The sequence below is a fragment of the Pantherophis guttatus genome, chromosome 14 (assembly GCF_059756535.1).
Source record: "Pantherophis guttatus breed Tessera chromosome 14, ASM5975653v1, whole genome shotgun sequence".
In the NCBI taxonomy this organism is placed as follows: Eukaryota; Metazoa; Chordata; class Lepidosauria; order Squamata; family Colubridae; genus Pantherophis; species Pantherophis guttatus.
Window position 1 is genome coordinate 9,062,432 of NC_142076.1, and position 18,145 is coordinate 9,080,576.

General features: G+C 46.5%; 1 protein-coding gene and 1 long non-coding RNA gene across 3 annotated transcripts in view; one reads left to right on the plus strand and one right to left on the minus strand.

Annotated features, from left to right (window-relative positions):
* Positions 1 to 9,561, minus strand: part of ALG1 (ALG1 chitobiosyldiphosphodolichol beta-mannosyltransferase) — a 29,950-nt gene extending 20,389 nt beyond the window's left edge. For both annotated transcript variants that reach the window (XM_034420523.3, XM_034420522.3), the window contains exons 1-4: positions 9,308 to 9,561; positions 7,653 to 7,730; positions 6,543 to 6,646; positions 4,256 to 4,404 (exon numbers count right to left, since the gene is read on the minus strand). In XM_034420523.3, coding sequence (XP_034276414.2) covers positions 4,256 to 4,404; positions 6,543 to 6,646; positions 7,653 to 7,730; positions 9,308 to 9,527 — 551 coding nt within the window. In that variant the 5' untranslated portion in view covers positions 9,528 to 9,561. The remainder of the gene's footprint in view (positions 1 to 4,255; positions 4,405 to 6,542; positions 6,647 to 7,652; positions 7,731 to 9,307) is intronic.
* Positions 9,562 to 10,147: 586 nt separating this feature from the next.
* Positions 10,148 to 18,070, plus strand: LOC117667390 (uncharacterized). Its single transcript, XR_004592019.3, has 5 exons — positions 10,148 to 10,276; positions 14,458 to 14,531; positions 14,680 to 14,885; positions 15,815 to 15,899; positions 17,595 to 18,070. It is a non-coding gene; the product is annotated as an uncharacterized LOC117667390 (long non-coding RNA).
* The last annotated feature ends 75 nt before the right edge of the window (positions 18,071 to 18,145 follow it).

Consider the following 18,145-nt stretch of genomic DNA (forward strand, 5'->3'; position numbering starts at 1 on the left):
ATAGGTTTCCTACACAGTTTGTTAAAAAGAAAGGAAATAGAAATGAGAGCAAAGCTCCAAATATTAGTATCTTTGATTTTATTTCTCAATACAGTACTTTTAAAACACAGAAATATAATCACCTTGTATCCTGCATCACTGAATATTATTATTTAAATAATAATATATAATCTTTGTAACACAGAAATGAACATTTCTTAGAAGAATGCACAACGAAAAATTGCCATCTATCAATGATGGCTGTATATGGATGTGGAAAATAGGAAGTGAAGGATATCAATGGAGATTATTTTATCTGACTTTGGAGCTGTGCACACTTCAAAAATAATTTGGCTTGTGTGAGGATTAGGCCTCACACAAGCCAAATGTTTTTCTACTATTGATTAAAACAGCTCTCTCATTTCACACATTATTTTGACTCCGAGACAAGGTTTGGGACATCCTTATTATTTTGAACTACGGATCTATGACAAGGAAGTTGGAATCTGGACAAAAGAAATGCAACGTTTTATTGCTAGGGAGATGTTTCAACAAATTGGAAAGCTGAATAGATATCACCAGTTATTTGTCTTTTTTGTTTATTTATAAAACTTCAGTTGCTCAGTGAACCGAAGACCTGAGGTTGTATGCAGTTTATGAACTTACTGCTTAGAGATGGAAATTATGTAAAGGGAGTCCTTGACTTACGGCTACTATTGGGATCAGAATTTCTGTGGCTAAGAAAGCTGGTGGTTAAATGAGTCATGCCCAAACCTCTTTATTTTCCCAGGGTTGTTAAGCAAATCTAGGAGCCTGAGTGGCGTAGGAGGCTAATGCCTCCTACTAAGGCAGCATTTAACATCCAGCTGCCTGCAATTATGCGAGTTCAATTCTCACCAGGCTCAAGGTCGACTCAAGCCTTCCATCCTTTCTAAGGTGGGTAAAATGAGGACCCGGTTTGTGGGGGCAATAAGCTGACTTTGTATAAAATATACAAAAGTATGAAGGCTATTGCTTAACGCATTGTAAGCCGCCCTGAGTCTCCGGAGAAGGGCGGCATATAAATATATTTTTTTTAAAAAAATCACTACTTATGATTGGTTGCACAATTTGGGTCTGGCTAGTCTAGAGAAAAGAAGGACTAGAGGGGAAGATGACAAGAGTATTTGTGGAATTGGGATCGTAGAAACACCCAGGAGCATAGAAGAGTTCAGAGGCAGATGCATAAATAAATGTCTTAAACGTATTTATTCATATGATAAATCATATTAACTATGTACAACAGAGATCAAGTCTCATGAGGAACAAACATGAAAAGAGAGATGGAAAGAGAGAGAGAGAGAGCAAGATGGAAAAGGTTGGAGGGGGTTTTATACTCAGGGTAAGCCCCTCCTTTCCACATAGGGGTGGAGACACTCTCTGCCTCCACTGGTGTCTATATGACACATGTGCCAATGGCTTGCAAACACTTGACAGTATTCCAGTATTTGAGGGGCTGCCACAAAGAAGAGGGGGTCAAATTATTCTCCAAAGCACCGGAGGGCAGGACAAGAAACAACGAATGGAAACTAATCAAAGAGAGAAGCAACTTGGAATTAAGGAGAAACTTCCTAACAGTGAGGACAATTACCAAGTGGAACAGCTGGCCTCCAGAAATCGTGAGCGCTCCATCACTGGAGGCTTTTAAGAAGAGACTGGACAGTCACTTGTCTGAAATGGTATAGGATCTCCTGCTTGAGCAGGGGGCTGGACTAGAAGACCTCCAAGGTCCCTTCCATCTCTATTCTGATTGATTGATTGAATCATAGTTGTTAAATGAATCTGGCTTCTCCCATTGACTTCGCTTGTTGGAAACTGACCGAGAAGGTCACAAATGGGGATCATAGCAGTGGTGGGTTTCAAATTTTTTTACTACCAGTTCTGAGGGCGTGGCTTGGTGGGCGTGGCAAGGGAAGGATACTGTAAGATCTCCATTCCCACCCCACTCCAGGGGAAGGTTACTGCAAAATCCCCATTTCCTCCCAATCAGGAGGCAGAGAATAGATGGGGACAGGGCCAGTCAGAGGTGGTATTTACCGGTTCACCAAACTACTCAAAATTTCCGCTACCGGTTCTCCAGAACTGGTCAGAACCTGCTGAAACCCACCTCTGGATCACATGACCCTGGGATGCTGCAACTGTTATACATATTGGTTGCCAAGCGCCTGAATATTGATTGTGTGCCCATGGCGATGCTGCAATGGTCATAAGTACGAGGACTAGTCATAAATAACTTTTTTTCAGTGCCATATTAACTTTACATAGTCGCTGAGTGAATTGATTGTAAGAGACTACCTCTATGGATAACGAAAAGCAGTCATCTTTTTCTTCAAAATATCTAATTTCTAATCTCAAATATCTAATTATATCTAGATCTAATCTTGCTGCAGCGGTTTTCCTCCCTTTTTTTCCTTTTTCTATTGTTTCAATTTTTCTTTCTCTCGCGGTTCTTTTTCTCTCTTGTAAAAAAAATAAAGACAGAGAAACCTTTGTTTTATATAAACAGTCAGGCTTCCGTGAAAACCGGTGTGTGTGTGTATGGAAAAAAATTGTGCTGCGTTAAGAATTCTACTAACTTTAACTGAGATGACCTCTTGGTGCCACAGTGTTTTTTTTTTTTCAGGCTCTTGTAGAAACCTGAAAATAAATAAAAGAGGGCTGCTTTAAGCAATAGCAGAGAGAGGCAATGCCCGTGCAATCTATTTGTTACACGTCACTGAGTCGCTTCGAACCACACAATGGGAGGCATATAAATTTTAAAAATCACAAATAAGTGAATTATTCTCAAAGCACGCACAGTTCTCTTAATCAGATCAGAAGCCATCGATTTTCAGATACCAAAATGCATGCGGAAGCAGCTTTCGGAAGTATAGATGGGTGTAAGCATGCAGGAATACATTTTCTGAAACTCTTTACACTAGGACAGTGATGGCTAACCTTTTTGCCACCACATGCCGAAACTGGGGGGAATGTAGGGGGGTCGTGCGCGCGTGTGCCCACACCCATAATTCAATGTGCTCCACCCCCGCACGCATGCACTCGTGACCCCCACGCTCCCCCCTCTTTTGGCACGTGATGGCACGATGGGCCCGGTAGGCCCGTTTTTTGCCCTCCCCAGGCTCCAGGGGCTTTCTAGGAGCCTGGGGAGGGTGGAAACTGCCTTCCCCACCCATCCGGAGGGCGGAAACAGCCCATTTCCCGACTTCCGGTGGGCCCAGAAGGCCCAAAAATCAGCTGGCCAGCCCGCGCATGTGCGCTGGAGCTGAGCTAGGGCAACACTCGCGTGCCCACAGATATGGCTCCACGTGCCACTTGTGACATATGTGCCATAGGTTCGCTATCACGGCACTAGGAAATACAGATGGATAGTCCTCCACTTACAACAGTTCATTTAGTGAATGTTAGAAGTTATAACAGCACTGGAAAAAATGACTTATGACTGTTTTCCACATTTACGACCATTGCAGCAACCCCATGATCACGTGATCAAAATTCAGATGCTTGGCCACTGACTCATATTTATGACGGTTGCAGTGTCCTGCGACCTTCTGACAAGCGAAGTTGATGGGGGAAGCCAGGTTCACTTAACAATTATGGTATTGACTTAACCGCTGCAGTGATTCACTTAAGAGCTGAAGGAAAGTCATAAAATGGGACAAAACCCATTTAGCGAAAGCAAAAGCACTTAGACTTATATACCACTTCACAGGGCTTTATAGCCCTCTCTAGGCATCTTGCCCCCCAACAATCTGGGTCCTCATTTTACTGACCTCAGGAAGGATGGAAGGCTGAGTCAACCTTGAGCCGGTTAGGATCGAACTGCTGGCAACAAGCAGTCAGCCTGCCATACTGCATTCTAACCACTGTGCCAGTTCCTTTTAACATTTAACAACTATGTTGCTTAGCAACAGAAATGTTGGGCTCAATTGTGGTCATAAATTGAGGATTACCTGTTATATCTCTCTCTCCAGGTAGAGTGAACCGTTTTCAATAACATTTTGTGCTCTTAAAGAGATCAAGAGAGAAACGAACCGTAAACAGGTGGTTTTTATCTCTTTTGGTATAAATACTTCATCATCACCTCTTTAATGAGTTTTTAAAACCCTAGTGGAGCTGGCGGGAACAGGTAAGAGACCTACCTGAGCACTGTGCGGTGTTCTGAAAAGAAAACGGATTTCATTGGGCAACTTTGCAATGGCCAACCGTACCCCACAAATATCAAAAGTCTTGAACGCACCATTTAGCAATCCGGACTATGGGGTGCCTTTTCCCGTGAGTCAGGCCCATTAGAGTATACCCATAATTGTGCCAATCAATTATTAGCTTGCTGTTTCGCAGTAGGCAAAATATCCAGCTGACGGCAATGCTGGGCAAACCGGGCGGATTCTGGTTATGGGGAGAAAGAGAAAATGTTTCAGAACAAGATCCAGTTAATATGATCAATTGCTTTCTAGTTTCTCCACCCAGACGCCCTCTCTTTATTTTATTATTTTATTTATATGCTGCCTTTATTATTTTTTATACACATCTCAAGGCAGCAAACATATCTAATGCTCCTTCCTCCTCCTATTTCCCCAACAGCAACCAACCTGTGAGATGAGTTGGGCTGTGAGAGAGTGATTGGCTCAAAATCACCCAGCTGGCTTTCACACCTTAGGCTGGACTAGAATTCACCATCTCCTGGTTTCTAGCCTGACACCTTAACCAAACTGGCTTATGACAGTCGTTTCTTTCCAGAATACCAACTTAACACCAGCTAGGTAAAGGTAAAGGTTCCCCTCGCACATATGTGCTAGTCGTTCCCAACTCTACGGGGTGGTGCTCATCTCAGTTTCAAAGCCGAAGAGCCAGCGCTGTCCGAAGACGTCTCCGTGGTCATGTGGCTGGCATGACTCAACGCCAAAGGCGCACGGAACAGTGTTCCCTTCCCACCAAAGGTGGTCCCTATTTTTCTATTTGCATTTTTTAACCTGCTTTTGAACTGCTAGGTTGGCAGAAGCTGGGACAAGTAATGGGAGCTCACCCCGTTACGCGGCACTAGGGATTCGAACCGCTGAACTGCCTTTCGATCGACAAGCTCAGCGTCTTAGCCACTGAGCCACCATGTCCCTTTTAAATCACTTACAACCACTCTAATATTCCTGAACCATAATTCCCAGCAATCCTAAGCACCATGGCCAGAGCTGCAGTGTAGCTCATTTTAACTTGGAAAACCACAAGTTCACAATCCCTCAATCCTTCTAGGTGAGATCACTAGGTCCTTTCTCTTCTGCTTGCAAACTTTATATGATAAACTTCTAAGAGCAGGAAGGAGAACAATATTTTAAAATTGCATTCATAGATGATGTGAATTATTCTTGAGATGGCCAACTCTCTCTCCTCTCCAATATGGTAATCATAACATGTTCTGTCTATGAAGATTCTCAGTCATCCAGGACATGGTTGTCCCAAAGGTGCTTTTTGCAAGAGGCAACTGGGCTTTCTGGTTTTTCTTTGAAGACGTTTCGCTTCTCATCCAAGAAGCTTCTTCAGCTCTGAAGAAGGAGAGCTGAAGAAGCTTCTTGGGTGAGGAGCGAAACGTCTTCAAAGAAAAACCAGAAAGTCCAGTTGCCTCTTGAAAAAAGCACCTTTGGCACATAACATGTTCTGTTAGCCCATATAGGACACATACTTATTTTATATTCTTTATAAAATAGTACCTACCTCTTCACCTTTTGATACACTATTTACAGGATGGCATTCAAATAAAAACTAAGTTAAACGAACACTTCTCAGCTACTTTCATTACACTTTTTTTTAAAAAACTGGACTGACGCCGTGGTTTAAATAGAAGTAGGAGGGAATGTGGTGTTAAATTCGTCTTAAATCTAAGATTTACAAGACAACCCTCCGCCCTGTTGTGCTGTATGGCACTGAATGCTGGGCAGCAACAACAGGGACCGAAAGCTCTCTCCGTGCCATGGAAATGCAAATGCTCCGTTGGATATCGGGCACCTCCCTTCTTGACCACATCACAAATGACACCATTCGACAACATTTTGGGTGTGGCACCAATTATAGAGAAGATGAGAGAAGGCCGGCTCCATTGGTATGGACATGTCCAGAGAGCAGCACCTTCCACCGTGGCCAAGACTGCCTACAAATTAGAAGTCAATGGCTGGTGACCTCGCAGGCACCCAAAATGGAGATGGCAAGACCATCAACAAAGACATGCAAGCCACAGGCCTGCGCCCTGGAGACGCAGCTGACCGTGTAAAGTGATGTTCAATGATCTGAAAAGCAGACACTGCACTTGAGAGAATACTCTAGGAGGAGGAGGAGGAGGAGGAGGAGGAGGAGGAGGAGGAAGGAGAAGGAGAAGGAGAAGGAGGAGAAGGAGAAGGAGAAGGAGAAGGAGAAGGAGAAGGAGAAGGAGAAGGAGAAGGAGAAGAAGAAGAAGAAGAAGAAGAAGAAGAAGAAGAAGAAGAAGAAGAAGAAGAAGAAAAAGGAGGGAATGTAGTGTGAAAATCTGAAAGTGTAAATACCTGGAGAAGCACATAGTCCGGTGGAGCAATCCTTAGTAGTGTGTACAACAACTGGAAACTCTGCACAATCACTTTGATGATATACTGCAAAAACCTGGGCCCAACTGCAAAGGAAAAGAAACTCTCATCAAAGTCTGATGCTAAGTAACGTTTCTATGCAGGTAGTCCTTGATTTACAACCAGTGGCGGAATTCTTTTTTTTTTTTACTATCGGTTCTGTGGGCGTGGCTTGGTGAGCGTGGTGTGGCTTAGTCCATTCCCACCTCATTCCAGGGGAAGGATACTGCAAAATCCCCATTCTCTCCCCACTCTGGGACCAGCCAGAGGTGGTATTTGTCGGGTATTGCCGAAATGGTGCTCCTAATAAATGACTATATTTCTTTTGAAGTTCGGCTCATGAATTAATTAGGGCATCTTTCGGAAACTTCACACCCCGAACTACTCAAAATTCCCGCTACTGGTTCTCCAGAACCTGTCGGAACCTGCTCGATTTCACTCTTGCTTACAACCATTCGTTAAGTGGCTGTTTGAAAGTTATAACGGCACTGAAAAAAGGAGGCTTGCGACCGGTTTTCAGGCAACTGTTGCAGCATCCCATGGTCCTGGGATTAAAATTCAGACGCTTGATAACTGGCGTGTACTGTACAGGTAGTCCTTGACTTTCAACAGTACGTTTCATGTTTGGCAATTGCTACTTTGGCAATTCTTTGGATATTTCTTGAAAATTCCCATCCAGTCCCCAACCTCCCCTAAAAAGGGGAGAAAGTGTGTGGAGAAGGTTGGATGAGCTTCAACTGGAGAAGATCCAGAAGGTGGCCGTTTGCTTGGACTTATTTCACCCAGATTACCGTCTAGAGATGGCACTGGCTGAACCAGCCACTGTACCCGTTGATGACTAGCGCAAGTACGCTTTGACCCAAGCATGCCATTCCTTCCTTGCTGGTCTTGCCAAAAACAGCGAAGAAGGAATCAGTGGAGGGAGAGAAAAGACTGACGAATGAAAGAAGGATTATTCAGATCTCCACCACAGTTCTGCACAAATAAACTCGCTCTGACTTGACATTCGATTTAGCACTGATAAGTACATAAATGGAATAACATTCAACCTACCTTGCCAGATTTTGAGCTCCGTAAGGGGAACAATCTCAATGTTTCCATTGCTTATGATCTCACTGTGAGGTTTTGTGCCTGCAAGAAAAATAGTGTTAAGTGTTTGTCCAGGATAAAAGCTAGGCACCATGTCCAAGATGTAGGGATTAAAAAAAACGCAGTGAAATTCTGAGGTGAGTTATCTCAAAGGTCAATTGGAGAAAAAAAAACACGTATGAAAACTTCTCCAGCCACCATAAATAACAAATAAGTGTAATACTTATGAGCTGGAATGGGACAATGGGACCAGGGGTCTCCAACTTTTAAGACTTGTGGATTTCAACTCTATTCCTAATCCAAAGAGGGCAGGTTATTTAAAAAAACAAATTCCCAAATTACTTCTGTTACTAATTACATTCTGATTAACCATGGCTAAAGTTTACACACAAGCTATATATCATAAAGGACGTAGCAATAGAGAGTAATAAACTAGAATAATCTTAAGAAAACTGGCTCTTTCTTCCTTTGTTATCTGCCATATTTATTTTTTTGCGCACCAATCGATTAATTGTGCTTATTTTGGCTGTCTGGTACGCCCTCCATCCCCCCCCCCAAAAAAACCTTAATTTTCTCAATCAATGGCTGGCAGTTACTTCTGCAAATTTAAATACCTAGAGTGCAATTGCAAAAAGGACATTTCATCCATCCATTTTGTTGACCCTGGGAAAAAATTTTTCGGAGATTAGATTTGAGCCCGAGTGATGGACAAGAAAGGACAGAGAGCCAAAAACCTGAATCAAAGGCCGGGCAAAAGCCCTGAAAACAGAAAGCCTAAAATCACACGTAAGCCGTATCCCAAATCTGCGATGGGGTTCCTCCTGCGCACCTCCCACCCACCCCAGCAAGAAGGCAGAAGCCTTTTAGAATAGAGTGGAATGGGAATGGGAGTAGACTAGACTAGAGTAGACTAGAGTACAACAGAACAGAACAGAACAGGGGGATGGAATGAAATGGAATGGAACAGAACAGAACAGAACAGGGGGAATGGAATGGAATGGAATGAAAGGGAAGGGAAGGGATGGGATGGGATAGGAGGATAGGATAGGATAGGATAGAAGGAATGGAAGGGAATAGAAGGAAGGGATGGGATGGAATGGAATGGAATAACAGAGTTGGAAGGGACCTTGGAGGTCTTCTAGTCCAACCTCCCTGCTTAGGCAGGAAACCCTCCACCACTTGAGACAAACGGTTATCCAATCTCTTCTTAAAAAGTTCCAGTGTTGGAGCAACCACAATTTCTAGTGGCAAGCTGTTCTACGGATTTCATTGTTCTAAACTGTCAGGAAATTTCTCCTTAGTTCCAAGTTGCTTCTCTCCTTTTCCCACCTGCAGGAGCCCTACCACCGCCATCATCCTGCCCAGCACCTCAGAAAGACAACCGGGGGGGGGAGGGGGGGCTGGCGACACTGGCAGACTCCCACTGCCCAACGGAGGAGGTGGGAGGGGCGCCAGGTTAGGGAAGAAAGTGAACCCAAGCGGGGCCCCTTCCACGGATGCCGAACCACAACTCCCAGCATGCCTCTCGCACCGCTGTCATAGCCGGGGCTGCTGGGAGTCGTAGTAGGGCAGGTCAAGCTTTGGCCCGCCGTCTCTGGAAGTTAGAGAGGAAGATTCACCCGCGTAACCGATGAAAGCGACGCGGCGGCCTCGCCGGGCCAGCGACAAGGCGTGGTACTGCATGCGGGGGCTACGGCCCAGGTCGCCCACCACCAGCACGGCCACGCGTCCCGCGACGCCGCTAGGCCTCTTCGGGAGCCGGAACGACCACCAGGCCCCTACCAGCAACAGCAGCAGAAGCAGCGCCGTCCCCAAAAACAGCCAATCGCCGGCCTCCATCTTGGAAGAGACGGTGAGAGAGGCCGCGCGGAGCGGCTCCGGCAGCGCCGCCCATTGCACGTCGCGGACGGCGCCGACCTGCCGGCCGGGAGGACCAACTACAGACGTCGACGGGGGATTTTGAATGTATAAAGCAGGGGTCTCCAATCTTGGCCACTTTAAGACTTGTTGGACTTCAACTCCCACAATTCCTCAGTCTTAAAGTGGCCAAGATTGGAGACCCCTGGTATAGAGAGAGCGCCGCTGGAATGAATGCAATATTGTATCTTCTGGTCCCTTTTCTCTATGTTAACAGTTGTTAACTAGCAGGTTAACAGAGTTGGAAGGAACCTTGGAGGTCATCTACTCCAACCCCCCCAGTCCCCCCCCCCCGGCCAAGCAGTTGGAAGGGACCTTGGAGGTCATCTACTCCCACCTTTATTATGTCTATAAACAATTTCAAAGTGAGGAACATATTAACAGAATAACAGAGTTGGAAGGGGCCTTGGAGGTCATCTAGTCCAATCCCCTGCTCAAGCAGGAGAGACCCTACACCATTTCTGATAAAGGGCAGTCCAGCCTCTTCTTGAAACCTTCCATTGATGAAACTGTTACGAGGAATGGTGGATCAGGCCCAATAAAGAGACTTGAGTCATCAAGTAAAATATCTCTCTTTTATTTGCAGGTTCATCATATCATCACTTGAATACATTAGGATCTGGAACATGGAGGAGTGTGCCCACCTTTTATACCTGTGGGCGGGGATTCAGGTAAGGAGGGGTCTATGGGAGGAGCTGACCAGGTGGGAGTCTGGGTTAACCCTTGCACTACTGAGCTGTAGCTGATCCCTGGCACGGGCAGAGCATTTATACCTGACAAATCCCCCTCTAGATGCCTGACCCGTGACTGACTGGTTGGCACCCTGGGGTGGATGTTGAGCTTGGAAACTAAGTGTGAGTGTTGCTTGCCCTGTAGGGGTTTCGTGAGTATGTCTGCGGTCTGTTCTTCTGTATCGCAGTGTATGGCCTTTATGAAACTGATTCTGGAGAGCTGTCTAACGTGCTTATACTTTATGTCTATGTGCCTTGACCTTTGCCCTACAGCGTCGGACATGGATATCTCTATGGCGGCTTTGTTATCTTCGTAGATATTTATTGGGTAAGCTGGTTCTCTCCACACGCTGGCGAGTAGGTCGTCGAACCAGATGAGATTGTTGGCGGCTTTGGAGAGGCATATGTATTCAGCTTCAGTAGTCGAGGTTGCCACCAAGATTTGTTTGCCTATGTACCAATGCACCGGACAGTTATTTAAGTAGAATATGTACCCAGACGTGCTTTTGCTGCCTTTGGCGTCCCCGGCCCAGTCAGCATCAGCGTAGCATGAGAGGATGGGTTCGTCGGATTTTTCAGGCTCTAGGGTTAAGCATGCATTGACACTTTGTTTCAGGTATCTTAGCACCCTTTTCACTGCGTCCCAGTGGTATGTGGTGGGTTTGCTCACGTGCCTGGACAGTAAATTAACGGATAGAGCAATGTCCGGTCTTGTCCAGTTAGCGATATACAGGAGGGAGCCTATGACTGACCTGTACAGCGTGTTGTCTCCAAATTCGGGTGATTCATCATGCATGTTTTTTAGGAAGTCCGCCTGCATGGGTGAATCACATCCCTTGGCGTCTGCCATGTTGCACTTATGGAGTAACTCTTCTATTTTCTCTTTCTGTGACAGTTGGAAACCTTTTGGTGTTTGATTGACTTGTACTCCCAGGTACCGGTTTATCCTTCCAAGGTATTTTAGGGTGAAATGCTCGCTCAGCCTGCTGGCGAAGGTGTTGCGGTTGGCTTCGTGTTTCCTGATGTATAGAATGTCATCCACGTAAACTAGGATGTATTCTGGCGAGTCCCCCTCTTTCCTGGTGAAGAAACAGTTGTCAGCTATGGTCGCCGTGAATCCCATAGACTTCAGGGCCTCTACCAGGCATTCGTACCAGCGTTTGCCTGATTGCTTTAGCCCGTACAGGCTCTTATGAAGTAACCAGGTGTCCCCTCTGTTGGTTTCTTTGCTGTGGGGGGCTCTGATGTATATCTCTTTGTCTAGTTTGGCGTGCAGGTAGGCGGTCTGCACGTCGAACTGGTGCACCTCCAGCCCTAGCAAGGATGCGATGACCAAGGCGCTTTTGACGCTCTCTGTTCTTACGGTGGGCGAATAGGTGTCTGTGTAGTCCTCCGGAAACCTTTGAGCAAACCCCTGGGCAACCAATCTTGCTTTGTATAGGCTTTGGCCGCCCTCTAAGTTCTTGACCTTGAAGATCCATCGGGTGCCTATTGTGTTCTTGCCCTCTGGGACTTTGGTGGTGGTGTATACCTCCAGCTTCCTCAGGCTGTCCAGTTCTTTGGCCATGGCTAACTCCCACTTTGCCCTCTCCCCCTGGGGTAGTCTCAGTACCTCTTCGTAGGAGTTTGGCGTAACGTGGTTCGTGTGCACGTGCATCACGTAATCATTTAGCCTTCTTGGTAGCTGGTTTCTGGTTGACCTGACCGGTCTGGTTGCTGTCTGCTCAGTGTCATGCAGATATCTGGCCTCTCTTTGTGTCAGTGATTCGACACTTATCTTGGGATGATTCTCTTTCCATCCCTCAACCTTGATGCCTTGGAGGTTGGGCTTGGGCCTGCTCCCTTCCTGTCTACCCACTGTCTCGTTTTTGTTTTGAGTTTGCTCGATTGGACTATCCTCCCGCTTGGTGGGTACCTCATTTAAGTGTATTCTGGACCAGTTGGCTTGCTCATGGAATGCCGCTGTTCTAGAGACCACAAACCTATTATTGCTGTCCACAAACCTGAATCCCTTGGTTCCTGGCTCGTATCCCATAAACCTGAGCCTTCTGGATACCTTATCCCCTTTCTTGCGCAACTGCTTGGGTATGTGTACATCAGCAGTTACACCGAACACATGTAGGTGTGCTATCTGCGGCTTCTTGTTATACATGATCTCGTATGGTGTTTTGTCAATCACACTGGACCACGTTCTATTTAGTGTGTAGTTGGAGTAGACCAGGGCTTCAGACCAGAAGTGTTGGCCAATGCCCGCGTCCTCTAAGGTGCACCTGACCATCGTTTGCAGTGTGGAGTTCCGTCGTTCTACGACCCCGTTCTGAAAGGCGGAAAACGGGGACGACGTAAAGTGAATCACGCCTTTGGACCTGAGCCAATGGGAGAAGTCCTTAGATAGAAACTCAGACCCTCTGTCGGTCATGATTTGTTTGATTTGTTTGTTGTTTTGGGTTTCTACTCTTTTATAAAACTCTTTGAATTTTTGGAAGGCCTCATCCTTCTTTCTTAAGGTGTAGACAAAGCCATATCGACTATAGTCATCCACTATGGTGAGGAAGTACCTTTTCTTGTAATTTATGGATGGTCTTAGGGGCCCTACCAGGTCCATGTGTACTAAGTCGAATATTTGTTTGGCGGCACGTAACGATTTCTTGGGTCTGGGTTTTACCTTTAGTTTTGAACACTTGCACACCGAGCACTCGAGGTAGTTTTCACAGTTTTTTATTATGACACCCTCGGTACAATTGGCCATTTTCTGTATCACGGGAAAACTGGCGTGTCCAAGCTTCCGGTGCAGCAGATGGGCACAGTCGTCATGCATTGGTTTGCCTATTGAGGGCCTCTTTTGGGTGTGTTTGTTGTGTTGTGTTTCTGGTGTCGTGTTATCATCGCTATCTGTCTCTCTCCCGCCTACCTGTTCACCCTCAGTCCTGTCTTGGTCAGTGTCCTTTGCGTTCTCTGAACTGGTGTTTATGCTGTGGGTGTAATCCTCATAGAAAGTTATGTAAGGTAACCCTTGGTTAACGGTTACTCTTCCTACATCTTCCCCATCCTTGCTAACCTTGACACTGCCTTTTGTGAAGGTCACCTCAACCCCTGATTCCTTGCTAAGCTTTACTGCGGCCAGGATGTTGTGGGGTATCTCCGGGACTAGCAGTACCCCCTCTATTTTCCCTACGCCTGGTAATGTAATTGTCCCTTTGCCTGTTACTCTAACCTGGTTTTGGTCCGCAACTTTGATCGAAAAATCCTCCCTCTTGAATGATGAGAGTAGTTTCTGGTTGTAGGTGGTGTGGTTGGAGGCTCCCGAGTCCAGGAGCCATGAGCTGGTGTCTTTGTCTTGGTGTGTGGTGTGAGTGTGCTCCCCTATCCCATATAGAGACCCTGTCCTGCTGTCGCGTGAGCTGTCTCTGTTCCCCCTCTTATCCCTGGGAATGGGCGAGTCTCTACGCCTATACCTTTCTTCGGATGTGTGCCTTTCCGTTTGTCTGTACCTGTGCTCTGGCCTGCCTCTCTCCCTATAGTTCTTGGGGCAGTCCCTTTTGATGTGTCCCCTCGACCCGCAGATGTAGCACTCTGGCGTGTTGTGTTGTTTCTCTTGGAAGACTACTCTCTTCTCACTTTTGTGTTCTCTGGGAGGGCCGGGGCGGCTCCTCCTCAGATTATCTTCTGCGATAAACTTGTTGGATAGCTTCTCCACGGATAGCATCCCTAAACTAACGGTGTCTAAGTGTGTCAAGAAGTTATTCCATGAGTGGTCTAAAGAGTTGATTATCACGCTTTTCATAATCTGGTCGGAAATAACTTCCCCCCTAAGGTGTAGCTCTGCTCTGGTACCGCTCAATGACACTAGGTGCTCACTCATGGGGGTCCCTGGTTTAAGCCTGGCGGAAAAGAAGTCTTTGGAAATTTGGGTGGTGGTAGACACACTCTCACTGTAAAACAACCCAAACATTTTTCCTATAATTTCTGATACCGTGAGGTTATGGCCTATACAGTGGTAAATTGTGGGAGATATGCTGGCAATCAAAAGATAGAATGCCCTATGGTGCATGCAATCCAGCTCTAAGGTCCATGGTCTCTCTGGGGGGGTCATTAATAAAATGAGACATATTTTCTTTCAGGAATACTACCTGGAGCTGCTGTGACCACTCTAGGATATTACCCCCATCCATCCTCAACTTGGGAAAGTCAACAGGTAAGTTCCCAGCACTATTTGTAAAATTACTTACTGCTGGCTGCTGTCCATGGTTCCTTATGTGTCTATAGCAGCAGTAAGGCATGGGAACGCTTGCCGGTAGTTTAAAAGTCCCGCTTTGTAATTTTTTTCTTTTTTCTTCCTCTAGGCGGAAGAGCGCATGCGCGAAGTCCATTTCAGCTTCGCCGTCGCTGTGGAAGGACCTGTTCATCGCGGCTCCGCTGTAGAGGCTTCTGCCGGTCGGGTAGGCCTCAGCTTCGGCCTTGGGGGTCCAGGTGTGCTCCGGAAGGCGTCGTCCAGCAGCTGCTTCTCCGGAATGAAGATCCTGGCGGTGCTGGGGCTCCGGCGATGGCTGTAAGTAGCTGCCCCAATCCATGCGGTCCGGGGTGCGCGGCCTGAGCGATCGGAGGCGCGGTGTCCCTGGGGTGTGAAGGTGGGCTGGCGAATTGTCACGGGCGTCGGTGGCTCTCGGGTGGGTGTTCCGATGCCCCTCTCCTCGTCTTCCCTTTTGTTTTGGCCTCTCCGGCTTCTCTTTAGTGATTTTGAGGCCTGGGCCGAAGGCGGCGGCAAGGGTCTTCATGGCCCTATCCACTTGCCGCTCGCTGGGGGTGTACCAGGGGTCGGAGTCGGATTCAGTCCCCTCTCCCCGGTCACTTTCATCATTGTTTATGGTCCGGCATTTTTCGCGCGCCGGCCATTTTGAATTCTGTTTGCTGATTGGTTGGGGGTCGGCCATCTTGTCCGACCATGTGGACAAAGATGGCCGCCGTTTCAAATTTAGAGCGGGGCTTTGGGGCTCGGTGGCCGTTGGGGGTGCCCTTTTGGGCGATCCACTCACCGAGTCCAGCTCCTCGAGTTCGGAGTCCGAGCCCTCTTCGCTCCTTGCCACCTCGCGGTCGATTATGAAGCTCCGCAGGTCAGCAAGGAGGTTCTTGTCACCGGCTCGCTCTTTCAACAGCTGCAGGACGTCGAGTCGCAGCTTCTCTTCTTCTTGATCGTAGTGGTGGGCCCTTTTCCCTTTCTCGATCTCCCCCCTTTCTTCCGTCGCGGTGGCTTTGGGGGTGGTTGAGGTTCCTGCCTTCCCTGGCGAGTCCGATGGGTTGCTTTCCCATTGCTTCGGGGGTGTCGCCATTCTGCAGGTAGGTATGGGTCCTTGTCTTGTGGCTTGGGATCTCTGGGCCTTACCAACCATCCTCTGCTACCATATTGTTACGAGGAATGGTGGATCAGGCCCAATAAAGAGACTTGAGTCATCAAGTAAAATATCTCTCTTTTATTTGCAGGTTCATCATATCATCACTTGAATACATTAGGATCTGGAACATGGAGGAGTGTGCCCACCTTTTATACCTGTGGGCGGGGATTCAGGTAAGGAGGGGTCTATGGGAGGAGCTGACCAGGTGGGAGTCTGGGTTAACCCTTGCACTACTGAGCTATAGCTGATCCCTGGCACGGGCAGAGCATTTATACCTGACAGAAACTCCCACAACTTCCAAAGGCAACTTCTGTTCCATTGGCTGATTGCTGTCACTGTCAGAAAATTTCACCTTATTTCCAGCTTGAATCTCTCCTTGTTCAGTTTCCATCTGCTATTCCTTCAAAGGTGCTTTGGAGAATAGCTTGACCCCCTCCTCTCTGTGGCAGCCCCTCAAATATTGGAAGACTGCTCTCATGTCTCCCCTGGTCCTTCTCTTCACTAATCTAGCCAGGCCCAGTTCCTGCAACCGTTCATCATATGTTTTAGCCTTCAGTCCCCTCTTCATCCTGGTTGCTCTTCTCTGCACTCTTTCTAGAGTCTCAACATCTTTTTTATAGTGTGGTGACCAAAACTGGATGCAGTATTCTAGGTGTGGTCTTACTAAGGCTTTATAGAGTGGTATTAACACTTCACTTGATCAGTTTCTATCCATTACACCTTGTTGGCATAACACCTTCAGGGGCTTTGGAAAACAGCTTGACCTCCCTCCTCTCTGTGGCAGCCCCTCAAATATTGGAAGACTGCTATCCTGTCTCCCCTGGTCCTTCTCTTCACTAGACTAGCCATGCCCAGTTCCTGCAACCGTTCATCGTACGTTTTAGCCTCCAGTCCCCTCATCATCCTGGTTGCTCTTCTCTGCACTCTTTCTAGAGTCTCAACATCCTTTTTTTTATAGTGTGGTGATAAAACCTGGATGCAGTATTCTAGGTGCCATGTGTGGGAGGGGATTCCAAAGGGGGAAAAAAGTTTCCAACCCAAAGAATGGAGACAGAGCATCTAAGAGGAAGATGTAACTCATCTATCCCACTTTCAGGGCGCTACTGCAAAGGACGGAGGAGCAGCAGAAACATTGAGTTCCCATCAATTAGATCAGTGAGATCCTTGTTGCCTTCAGAGCTTGGTGGATGTTTTGCAGACGTTTCATTACCAAGCTATGAAACATCATCAGTGTTAGAAGGGAGTGGGCTAAACCTGTATAAAACCTCCACAACCGTCTAACACTGATGATATTACCTAGTTGGGTAATAAAATGTCTACACGAAAAACAACCAAGCTCAGAGAGCACCAAGGACACCACAGTTCAGTCCTGAGCTACATTTATTCTCTTCTAACTAGGTCTAACTTGGTCTAACTCTTCTAACTCTGGGACACGGTGGCTCAGTGGCTAAGATGCTGAGCTTGTCGATCGAAAAGGTCGGCAGTTCAGCAGTTCAAATCCCTAGTGCCGCATAACGGGGTGAGCTCCCGTGACTTGTCCCAGCTTCTGCCAACCTAGCAGTTCGAAAGCAGGTAAAAAATGCAAGTAGAAAAATAGGGACCCCCTTTGGTGGGAAGGGAACAGCATTCCGTGCACCTTTGACGTTTAGCCATGCCGGCCACATGACCACGGAGACATCTTCAGACAGCGCTGGCTCTTCAGCTTTGAAACGGAGATAAGCACTGCCCCCTAGAGCCGGGAACAACTAGCACATATGTGCAAAGGGAACTTTTACCTTTAACTAGGTTAATGTTTCTCAACCTTGGTTATTTTAAGAGGTGTGCACTTTTGCTGTTGTGAATGCCACAATGACAATTTCTTTCAACAGAGTACTTGAAATTTATGCTGGAAATGTGAGCCAACACGAAGGGGCGTATTATGTTTGATGGCGATGCAAGAAAACCAGCAATTCTTGGAACTAAACCCACGCACTAATTCAGAAGATTTTTAAAGGCTTTAAAGATTTTGAAGACTAACGTACAATTGAAACCAGAGACTCTTTTGGGAGGCTGAGTGGATGATCAGCTGGAACAGAAATCACAGAGGTTTTGTTTTGATATGTGACAAGTGCAGCAAGATTGTTATTCGCTTAAAAGTTAAAAGATTCAGTACTGTCTACAAAGGAGGAATGGTTGCTGTATTAGTTGATGAAATTTGACTTAATTTAATTAAAGAAAAGACAGTGATTTCCTTTGCTGCTGACTGGAAAATCCTCAGGAACATTTTGCATGAAGCAGAAAAAAAGGGATATGATTTGTGCCGTTAGAAAATATTAGGTAATAAAAGAAAGGGTTTTTTTCTAAAGAGATAATTGTGTAACCACACATATTTGCTGCAAAGAAATTGGAAACTTCTATTTATCTTTTCTTTGTGTACCTT